Source organism: Neodiprion virginianus, chromosome 5, assembly GCF_021901495.1.
Source record: "Neodiprion virginianus isolate iyNeoVirg1 chromosome 5, iyNeoVirg1.1, whole genome shotgun sequence".
Lineage (NCBI taxonomy): Eukaryota > Metazoa > Arthropoda > Insecta > Hymenoptera > Diprionidae > Neodiprion > Neodiprion virginianus.
The window spans coordinates 5,093,424-5,104,779 of record NC_060881.1 but is presented as its reverse complement, the minus strand read 5'-3'; the positions used below and the strand labels follow the sequence as shown (position 1 = coordinate 5,104,779).

Here is an 11,356-nt window from a genome sequence, read left to right as displayed (position 1 = left end):
AACTACAGCTTGAAAAACCAGAGCCGTAGTTTTCATTTATAAACAATTACGTCACTGACGGATTTCTCTCGTCATTTTCATAGATGCAATTCATCTTTACCCATAGGATACAATATATATTCTTCAACTTCACCGTAACTTCATTTTCTGTACTTTTTCCTTTATTCCAGACTATATTGACGTTTTGTAAATTCACTGTAACAATAGTAATCTATTTACAAGCATATTTACATTACAGTCTACAGGGAAAATATGCTGATTGTGGATAACAGTAGTGGATGGAGAAGTTAGTTTGCCGTTAGCGACAGTTTGGAGCCTCGACATCGTAATACTGCATGACTTAGTAACTACACTAGGTATTACTGTTTAAATTGGTAAATAATAATTCGGACTGTGTTCTCAAGCTAATACTGACTGTTGACTGGAAAATGTGTATTTTTGCAGTTATGTAATATGTATGGTGATTTGCAACAAAAACTTGCCATCGATGATCAAAGACTCACAATGAGTTCGTGTCCTCTTAGGGTGACATATTTTTGGGTTTAAAATTCTCCGAGTCTGACAGTGTTAGGAGAATGGTAACAGATACCAACAAGGCGTTATACTGTGAAAGTCCAAGAAATTTATACGCTGGACAATTCGAATTATATCTTACCGTCAATGCATCACATACCCTTCACGGAGTGTTAATAACAAGTTCACGGTATAAAACATACCACTGCACTGGTGTAAACTGTGTGATTGTGTGAGAGGTGGCGGAAATACCACTTCATTCGCGTCTGGTTTTCACAAGTATTTCATTTCATGCACAGATTTGATGGGGGGTTTGTAATCGCTGCATTTAGGAAAGCCTGGAGGAACTGGTGGGAGATCCTTTTGTTCACCAACGTGGAGTATCATTTGCATGCCAGCGAGCATGTGGAAATCGAAATGACAGTGAAATAGCCAGAAGCCTGAAAGCAAAATCATCACTTGTAGCAGCAACCTGTTTCAGACATTGATGCCTTCACTGCATGACGAATATGAGATTTACGTTTGAATATCAAATTTTATTACTTCAAGAAGACCGAAGTACTATTTTTTGTAAATACAGCGATCGCGTGATTCGACTTTTTTTTTTTTTTAATCGCAAGTATATGCGTTATACGTTAGTGGCATAACGTTTTTCCGCATGTATTATAAGCACTGTACACAGTGAAGGAGTTTACGATGTATCATAACCATACTTACCCGGATTATTAGCGGGAAATCGAATAATCACATAACCACGAGAGGGTATTGTAACTGTATCTTTCAGCACCGGGTTGATAAAATTTCTGGGGAGCAGGTTCTGTTTGTCGTAAATATGTATTACTGTATTGTTGAGTACCGGATACTTTCCCGGATTTAGCCCCATACCGACGACGTGGAAATGGTATCCATGGAGATGCATTGGATGGTTCAGACCCGTAGTTGCTAAAATGGAACCGTAGTTAGATGGTAAGATACTCTAGAGGCGATCCCGGCATTATAGGACAAGACTGATAAGATTTGTTTGCGTACCTGATGGGTCGTAGACTATGAACTCACAGAGGGCACCTAGTGGAATGTTCATCATGTTCGTGCACATGCTTATTCCACCAACTGGAACTGGACGATGGGTCTCATTGCAGAATACTTCCGGTGGAACATCTTCGAATTGCGATAGCACCGGTGATGGCGGTCCGACGTATGATAGGTGACCGAGGTTCGCCGAAAGTGGAGCATCTTTTGCCACCACTGAGAGAGAGAAAGAGACATCCTTATGGTTATGAGAGCATTAAGTTTCAACATAAAATGTATTGAATGTTTTAACGAATTATTCGCGAAAAAAATATTATCTTCCGACGGATATTTATGTGTGTAAAAATTTCAATGAGATGATGATGACTTACTTAAAAAACGCCGATAAGAATTGGGTTTATAGAGATCAGCGGGTAGCCAAGTCGTGAAGTTGAACGCTACCGCGTGTTTGAAGTCCGGTTCATCACCTATGTTGTTATCGTACGAAATGGCAGTCCGAAAATCGCTGACGCACAATTCAGTGCGATTATTATCAGAACAGTTGACATTCAGGGCGTTTGCAACCTAAAATAAAAAGATGTTCATATTTAAGTACCACTTGCGTACAAGAATGGTTTCGTCATGTGATGTCAACTGTCGACGCTATCGTCGAGATCCTTACTACTCCATTCGTAACGAAGCTTTCGTTGTATACGGGTCTCGGAGAACTGGGAAGGTCTGGGCCTCCTTTGTGTTGAAGAACAGCAAATTGCTGAATTCCAGCGCATGGATCCAAAGTACGTAATCGAATCCAATACGACTTTTGAGAATAGTTTTTTTTAGGAAATAACACGAAATCGTACCTCTCACCTGGAACGCAACATATTCCTTTTTACACTCACACTGGATCAGTACTTAGTTAGAGTAAGTATAAGTTAATTGTGTGAGTTTTTCTCAACCATCCAATATTATCACCAACGGAGTTATCAAATTGTCGCTTATGGTAACGGGCAATTTAAAACTGATCAATCGCCATCAGGCTCCTGGATATTTTCAACCAGATCTCTAAGGTGTATAACAGTAGAATCGAAATGACAATCTAATACAATTGACTAACGCGTATTTGGGAAAACAGTAACAAAGGTATTTTTCATAAATTGTTTTTCGTACCTCCAGTAGACATGATGCTATCGACCCAGGTAGGCTCAATGTTCACTCCGTCGGTAGCGATTAACAATAATCTATGCCCTTCGATACTGAACTCATATGGACAGTGCATACTGGTGGCCATGATACATCTCATCCTATATCTTTTTCCTGGTTTCACTTTATAGACTGCTAGTGGTGTAGTGGTTGTGTTGCCGGTGGCTGGATCCTAAAGAAATGAGGGATTAGGATGAGAATGGAATCAGAGCTTAGAAAAGAACAAGTCAATCAAGACTCTTTCTTACCGTGTATTGTCCTAATCCCTGTATGAGTAACGAATCCGGATTTTGACCCACGTTGACAACTTGAGTTCCTGGCCAATGTTCGGAGGCACTTAGATGGAACCAGTCACTGAACATTAACACATCTTGCGGTCTGTCGTAATCGTACATATTGCGATGGAAAGATTTTTCTGTACGAACAACTATGCTCCCGTAAATGCCGTCTATTCTTTGAGATCCGTGATGCGCGTGCCAAAAATGCGTACCTTCGTAAGCAGCAAGCCATTGATATCTTAAAATCAGAGAGACGGTATTGAAAATTGACCCGTTCATCACATTTCCCCGCTTCACGATCGATTATTAATTTGATCTATTTTTCGGTTGTCTCGATTTTGTTTTAGACATTTACATACATCAGCATACCTGAATGAGTTCCCATCCGCAATGGGGCATTGGGTTACAAAGGGTACTCCGTCGTAGTACTGGCTGCCCTCTTGAAGAATTCCATGCCAGTGAATGCTCATTGCTAGACCGTTCATTAGGTTCATGGTATCAATGACGACGTAATCTCCCTTGCAGACCTGGATGCTAGGTCCAGGAATCATTCTGTTCACAGTCAGTATGGCTCGCTCCACACCATCTGCGGTTACGCATTGGCAGGTAGCGTTCAGTTGATTGGTAATGTTGGGCAAACAGTATTCACAGGCTCTGTTGATGAATGGATAGTTTGTGAAACTCTGAATTCAATTTAAGTAATTTTCGTGAATAGTGTTTGGCTTATACTTACTGCCCCATGGTCACGTAGGACTCCAGGTAGAATTGATAGTAGCAGGTCTTGGGTTTCTCACCATCGATACACGGGCGGGCACATTCGTGAGGCGTCGATAGAACTTCATTTTTTTCGGAATCGCAACGATCAAGGACTGATTAGAAATTGAGCACATCTTGAGAACTTACGAAAAATGCTGACGGTTGAATGAAAATCAATGACTAATGAATCTTCCGAAACTATTTTAAGCGACCAATTTTCAATTATGCATTTTGACTCCGACCACTAAAACTGAGCAATACGTTGATTTGACATGTTGCTCAGTCTTAACTGAACAGAGATATTGAACTCAGTGTTAAGCTCATAAAAACCTTTCAAAAGGATCCATGGATCGTGTTTTAATTTATTTTATAAGAATACCAGGGTGTTGACAGAACCTTGGGCCTTCAAATTTGTGAACAATAATTTTTATACCTTCTATAAAATTTACATCACACAAAAAGTTGGTATTCCGAATTTGTTTGTCTATGTTTATAATCTCCAACGCGGGAGGAGACGAAGAATAATTATGGTATGCACAAGCATCTTGAGTATTTTAAAGGATGCCACCCACCTTCATAGTCTCCACACTTACCGTGATTAGCATCCGCAAAGCTGGACATGATGAGAAGGGGTGTCACAAAGAGGGCAAACCGATACAGGACGTTTGAAATCATGATGTAGTCGTTTCCCTTAGACAAACCCATTGCTTATGGTTTTGCCCCGAGTCTTCTTAATTAATCCACGCAGAGAGATTCTGGAGTTGTCGGATTTATTAAAGAAAATTGGACGACAGATTGTTTAATTCGTTATAAATTTACTACCTTGTACGCTTTCCGCGCTTATATAAGTACGGACTTCGGTTTAGAAACATCTCTCTACCAGATCATGACAATGGCCAGCTGTAGACGCCTCAGTATTGTTAACACTAAGAAGTTCAAATATTTTCAAAACTTTTGCTACATAAAAAGACCAGGACAAAATAAAAGATACAACAAAAAACAATAAACACAGAAAATATAAAGTATACCAGGTCTAATTACTTTACGCTGTTATCATGGCATTTGGTATTGTGGTTCAATGGAGCGATGATAATAGAGGTACCTTTTGTGGTGTAACGTATTGTATTGGTCATAATAAAAAGTGAGCCACGACCGAGCAGTCGTGAAAATTTTCCAATGATTATAGTATTCTATTTACACAAGTGGATACGCTTACGATGAAAAGCAACTTGTATTCTGCATTCGATCAAGATCTTACATGACCATACATCTTGTAAAAATATACAGTACATACAGTCGGCGCTGTCAATAGGGCCGTGCTTGGGACTGTAGGGGAAGATAATCCCTCTCGGTGCGTTACCCCCTCCATGCGCCCCCTACAAATTCATTTCGACAGCACTCTGTAGGATCACCGTCGTGATCAGTCTAAGAGTGGGGATAACTGCACCACTATATATACATTGCTTTTGCATTAACACTACTTTAATCCATTTAAATAGTATCTCTAATGCATAAAAAACCAGTTTTAACTTATGGAAAGAGAATTTGAAGCAGGAATTAGAAAGAGAAGATATTCGCCGTGAATTTCCAATCAATGATACGAAAAGGAAGAAAACTACGGAATGACCAGAGTTATAATAGTAGATAAATTTTCTGATAATTTTAAAGTTAAAACTTTTTCAACCTTATAACTTTCTTTTATAAACATAGTTGCTGCTAATAGAGTTTGATTATAATTAGTTAGCAAAAATAGCGTTTGGTAAAAAAGAAACATTACACGAAAAGTATATGTGGTACATATTTTTCATTACTATATTTCTATTCAAGAGAATTAAGTCTATTATAATTACACGGAATGATAAGAAAGAGAAAAAAAAGTTTTTTTTTTTTTTTGCGTACCAGTGTTATTACTTCATCGGCCACACTGCAGTTCTGCCTATTCCCCGCCTTCGCACACACTCTTACACACATATCTACACACCTAGAGTGATTAGATTTAAAATTGACGCTGTCGGATGAGGCGTGTCCGACCGTTACGCGGTATCCACGGTATTGTTAATTAGCTTCAAGTCTTTCCTTACAGTGTGCGCAACAAGTTTTGCCTCCTAAGACTCTCGCTTCTCTTTCGAATCCCGTTTCCCGTCTAATTCCTAGCTCCTGGATTTCGTGCGAGCACGCAATCCGTTACATCTGCATAAAATTTTAGTGCGTTTATATATGATAAGAATTGTAGTTCTCGTGGTTATTGGAAATGTCGAATTATAGATTGTTTTATTGCCTGGAGAATATTGCAAACGCAACTATTCGGTGAGACATTAGTTTTGAGAACGAATCGAATTGTCTGATAACTACTTTCGAAACAACATTTATTTGGTATTCTAGAACCCAGGACTGTAGGTTTGTCGACAAGAAAGAGAAGTAATCAACGCTTGTAAAGATCGTACTGACAACATTTCTTTAATTATGAATCTCGGCTAGATGTATGTAAAATGTACTTTTGCCGGAATTCAGTGGCTCAATATAGTGCGAGTTAACACTGCATGTTCTTGAGACATTCCAGACTACCAAAAGAATTTGACGAATGAAAGTACATTTCAATAAACAGTGTGAATGTAAGCAAATAACAGAACAGAAAAAAGTGCAGCGACGATATCATCAACAACTGATCACCTGTGTTTTTATTTTACAAAATATTATTTGCTTCATCAAAATTTGTCGTCACAACATCATCACTCTAGTGATATTAGTGAGTTACACATTCCAGTTATCATCTAAGCAGAAGAGTAGGTACTCTAATCTTGAATTGTCGAGAACTTTACTTCGATGTTCGTTAAGCTGGTTGGTTTTTTAGCATATTCGTGTAACGCTTAAGGTGTTGGAAGTTGTTGATTAAATGGAAATCGAATACTTACTCCAGCTGTTGCTCTTTCAATCGTACCCTCAACGCCACAGCAAGACCCTTTACCATGATAGCTCGTACCGAAACACCATTGGGCATTCATTCAAAAATTTTCTTAGCTTTTACCTTCTTGTGGCGCTCCTTCAGAAGAGTTATGGACATTTTAGCGTCCTTATACAAGGCTTTGATAAAATTATTGATCATTCGTAAAAAAATTTGAAGGGTATTCCCATCATGGGTGACCTACAAAAAAAGTAATGAAATTCATGAACGATTTGACAAACAGATTTGAAAGTAATCAAGGAAACTTTTTTCTCAGAATGTAAAAAGATAGTCAAGTTTCAGCCAAATCAAAAAAGTAAATTTTCACAGTAGGTTGAGGTGGCGTGGAATGCCCCATATCTATATCTATATGACAGTTGAAATGAAAACCTTCTATCGATGATCGAAGACTGAGTTCGTGTCCTCTGACGGTAAAGTACCTATTTCAGGATATGTTCGTGGATCAAATTGCATCCAACGCGTGCTAAATTTGATAATGTCAGAAGAATGTTAACAGATACCAGCAAGGCGTTGTACTGTGAGAGTCCATGAAATTTATGTCGGACAGTTCAAATGATGCCCTACTGTCAATGCATCACATACCCTTCACGAAGTCTTAACGATAAGTTTAAGGAATGAATAACAACGCCGGTGGTAACTGTGCAACTCCACGAAATTGGCGTATATTTATATTACTTGGTTCCCATCTTGTTTTTACAAGTATTTCATTTAATGCATATGTTTGATGAGGGGTTTGTAATTTCCGCATTTAGGAAATTTTGGAGGAATTGGCGGAAGATCTTTTCGTTCACCAACGTGCAAAATCATCTGCATGCCGTTGATCATGTGGTAATCGAAGTGACAGTGAAGTAGCCAGTAGCCTGACAGTAAAATCCTACTTGTAACAATTCATTTCAAGAATCGACCCCTCCGCCATAATGGCAAAAATGAGATTTCCGTTTGAAAATGAGATATTTTCTCATCTCAAAAAACACTGAGAGAGAATATTTTCTGAGGAAATGACTGGTGTGTGAATAGATTTGGTTGAGAATAGCATGTGCACGCGCTTTATGGTAATGACGCAACTTTTTGCCGCGCGTATTGTAGGCGTTATACACAGTGAAGGAATTAATGATATATCACCCGAACTCACCAAGATTAGATGCGCGCAGTCTTAAAATCAGGTAACTGCGGCTGGTTAGTGTACTTGAATCTTTCAATGGCGGATTGAAATAATTTCTGGGGATTAAACCCTTCTTGTCCAAAATTTGAAACACTGTTGCATTGAAGTCCGGATATGTGACCGGATCCGGATTCGACCCCATACCGATGAAGTAATATTGGTTTGCATGGAGATGCAGAGGATGGTACAGTGCTCCACCCACTGTAATAAAATTGTTGGTTATTGGTAAGATGCTTTAAAGGTAATCCTGGCATCGTGAGACAAAACTGATGACATTTGACCGCGTACGTGTTAGGTCGACGGCGACAATCTCAACGAGGGAACCCAATGCAATATTCAGCACGTGCGTGCACCTGTTGACTTCATAAGTTGCAGTAGGAAGATTGCTTTGATTGCAGAATGTTGCTGGTTGAATATCTTCGATTTGCGATAATAGCGGTGATGTCGGACTAACGTGTGAGATATTACCGATGCCTGCCGCAATCGTATAGCGCTCTGGCGTGACTGGGAAAGAGGAAAGATCGTTACGGTGAGAACATTCATCCAGAACTTCAGATTTTCATGTAAAACATGTCATATCTATCGATGCGATGAAGCCTTGGCAACAAAAAATTTATCTTCTAAAGGATACTTATTTATGTGGAAATTTGAATGAATTGATGATTATCTAATTCCAAAACGGTCGTAATTATTGGACGTCCAGAATTTGTCATCATCCAATGCCATGAGGCTGAACGGTACTACGACTTGGATGTCTGGTTTGCCACGTATATCTTCGTTGACTGGAAGTGCATTTTTTATTTCTGTATTGTTGAAGTCACTGTAAGTTTCTCTGTCAATGGAAGTCCTTGCTTTCAAAGCGGATGCAATCTAGAACAAAACGAATTCCATAAGTAAGCATCACTTGCGTCACAAGCTTCATTCATCATGTAATGTCAATTGTTAACGGTATCATGGAGATCCTTACTATTCCTCCTACAACTCGTTTTGGTTTGTTTGTTTCCTGCAGAGTGTTGAAATAGTCCAGGACCTCTGCTCCAAGGAAACCTTCGTCGTATGAGGGTCTTGGAGTACTGGGAATAGGCGGGGCTCCTTCGTATTGCATAATTGCAAATTGCTGAACGGACGTGTTTGTGCAGTCCCCTAACGCTCGCATACGAATCCACCATGACTTTTCAATACTCTCGTAAGTTTGAAGCACGAAATCGTACCTCTCACCTAGAATGCAACATCTTTCTTTTTACACTAGTACTGGATTAGTACTTAACAGGCGCGGATCCAAGACAGATTTTTGGGAAGGTTGAAATTAACAAATAAGTTTTACAAAAATGAAAAAAAAAAAATACTGCAAATAATGACTGTTTTAAAATTTCATACCATCAATTTTTCAACATTGATTCAAGGTTTGCCTCGGTAAAAATTATTGTTGCGTACTTTTTCAATAATTAACACGTGAGACGAATTAGTACTAACAGCCATGATCCGAAAAAATTGAAAACGAACAATTCCAAAGTAGTTGATCACCACCAGGCTCATGGATATTTCCAAGCCCATCGTCAAGGTGTTCAACAGTAGCATTAAAATGATAATTAAATTCAATAAATAACTGACGTGGATTTGGGAAAATAGTGACAAAGGTCCTTGTTTGTCCTTGATTGTTTTTCGTACCTGCAGTCGACAGGATGCTGTCTACGTCAGTCGGATCGATGTCCGCTCCGTCTGAAGCGATTAACTTCAGCTTATGCCCTTCGATGCTGAACTCGGCTGGACACACCGTAGAGCATTGATACTTCTGAACCTATATCTTTTTCCTGGTTGGACTTTGAAGATTGCCAGCGATGAATTGGTTATACTGCCGTTGGCTGGATTCTAAAGCAAAGAGTAATTAAGATGACACTGAAATGAGTGGAGTGAACAGAAAAGAAACATCGAAGACTTTTCCTACCGTGTATTGTTCTAATCCTTGTATGAGTAACGACACCGCGCCTTTACCGGGGTGGTAACGGAGTCTTCCTGGCCAAACTTCGGAACCACTTACGTGAAGCCAATCACTTAACACTATCACATTTTCGTTCTGTCGTAATCGTACAGATTGCGATGGAAAGGTTTTGGCGTACGAATAACTATGCTCCCGTAAAGACCGTCTATTCTTTGAGATCCGTGATGCGAGTGCCAGAACTGCGTACCTTCGTTCTCAGCATACCAATGATATCTTAAAATGAGAGTAATGATTTTGAAAAATCGACCCTTTTATCATCTTTCTGCTTCTTAAGATCGATTACGCATTTGATATCTTTTTCGGTTCTTTCGACATTTTTAAACAGGTACACATATTGGCGTACCTCAATGAGTTCCCATCCGCAATGGGGCATTGGGTTACAAAGGGTACTCCGTCGTAGTACTGGGTGCCGGTCTGATAAATCCTGTGCCAGTGAATGCTCGTTGCTTTAGCGTCCATTTGGTTATCAACATCAATGATGACATGATCTCCCTTGCAGACCTGGATGCTAGGTCCAGGAATCATTCTGTTCAGAGTCAGTACGGCTCGCTCGACACCGTTTCCGGTTACGCATTGACAGGATGCGTGCAGCTGATTGGTAATGTTGGGCAAACAGTGATGACAGGCTCTGTTGGTCGACAAATAATTCGTGAAACTGCAGTGCACTCTACTGAAATAAATTTCGTAAATGCAGAATCGTTGATAATACTCACTTTCCCATGGTCATGTAGGACTCCATGTGGAACTTATAATAGCAGCCCGGGTAACAATCTCAGGTGGCAACTATATGGCGGCTACATGGCCGAACCAACCCAACTATGTGGTCGCAATGTAGCCAGTTCGTGGTTTTATCCCGGCATATACATGGCAACGACAACCAACACATGTGGCAAACAAGAGGTTTTGATATGGCATATTTTTATGGCTTCTTGATGGTTTCGAGGTGGTGGCTATATGGCCAAAATAGTCAGCTTCAATCTGGTTTTAACCAAGCTCTCACAAGGCCAAGCTCCCATACGGCTATATCTAAATCAAGTAGGTGCTGGCTAGTTTAGCCACCTGGATGCCATGTCGAAACCATGAAGTAACTGAGAAAATTCGCCAGCTCGCTGCCATACGGTTGCCGCATAAGTTGGTTGTCGTTGCAGAGTAATAGCCGTGAAAGAATCGGCACATACCTAATTTATTTCAATTATATTTATAATTTGCTTCAATTCACATTGATTTCGTTTTTTTGACGTACTCAAAAACGTACGTTCGATTAAATTCATCTGTGCTTACTCGGTAGTTTATATACTTTTTTGCAAAAAAACTTTACGACAAATGGATACTTCTGCATGAAAGTTATACGGCGGTATGAAATACCATGGACAACAAGTTAGAAATATATATAGTCTAATTGATTATCAGTACATGTGTTATACTCAAAATTGTTGTACCAAGGCCCTTGAAAATATTAGGCCTTATCTCATTGA

The 11,356-nt window shown here is 39.5% G+C and overlaps 2 protein-coding genes across 3 annotated transcripts; both read right to left on the bottom strand.

Moving 5' to 3' along the window:
• Nucleotides 1-139: 139 nt before the first annotated feature.
• LOC124306009 (laccase-4-like) lies at nt 140-4,576 on the bottom strand. 2 transcript variants are annotated; one of them, XM_046766102.1, is made up of 10 exons: nt 4,352-4,576; nt 3,736-3,871; nt 3,372-3,656; nt 2,973-3,240; nt 2,692-2,896; nt 2,204-2,391; nt 1,914-2,106; nt 1,543-1,758; nt 1,231-1,455; nt 140-953 (listed from the first exon to the last, which is right to left on the bottom strand). In XM_046766102.1, exons 1-10 carry the CDS (start codon nt 4,461-4,463, stop codon nt 787-789), a joined length of 1,995 nt encoding a protein of 664 aa, XP_046622058.1. In that variant the 5' UTR covers nt 4,464-4,576; the 3' UTR covers nt 140-786. The 2 variants fall into 2 exon arrangements, with proteins under 2 accessions (XP_046622058.1, XP_046622059.1); XM_046766103.1 differs by having other exon boundaries at nt 3,736-3,838.
• A 3,916-nt stretch (nt 4,577-8,492) lies between these two features.
• On the bottom strand, nt 8,493-10,620 carry LOC124304756 (oxidoreductase OpS5-like). Its single transcript, XM_046763371.1, has 6 exons — nt 10,595-10,620; nt 10,225-10,509; nt 10,000-10,094; nt 9,551-9,646; nt 8,850-9,100; nt 8,493-8,752 (listed from the first exon to the last, which is right to left on the bottom strand). The coding sequence occupies exons 1-6, from the start codon at nt 10,618-10,620 to the stop codon at nt 8,546-8,548; spliced, it is 960 nt and encodes a 319-aa protein (XP_046619327.1). The 3' UTR covers nt 8,493-8,545.
• Nucleotides 10,621-11,356: the final 736 nt, after the last annotated feature.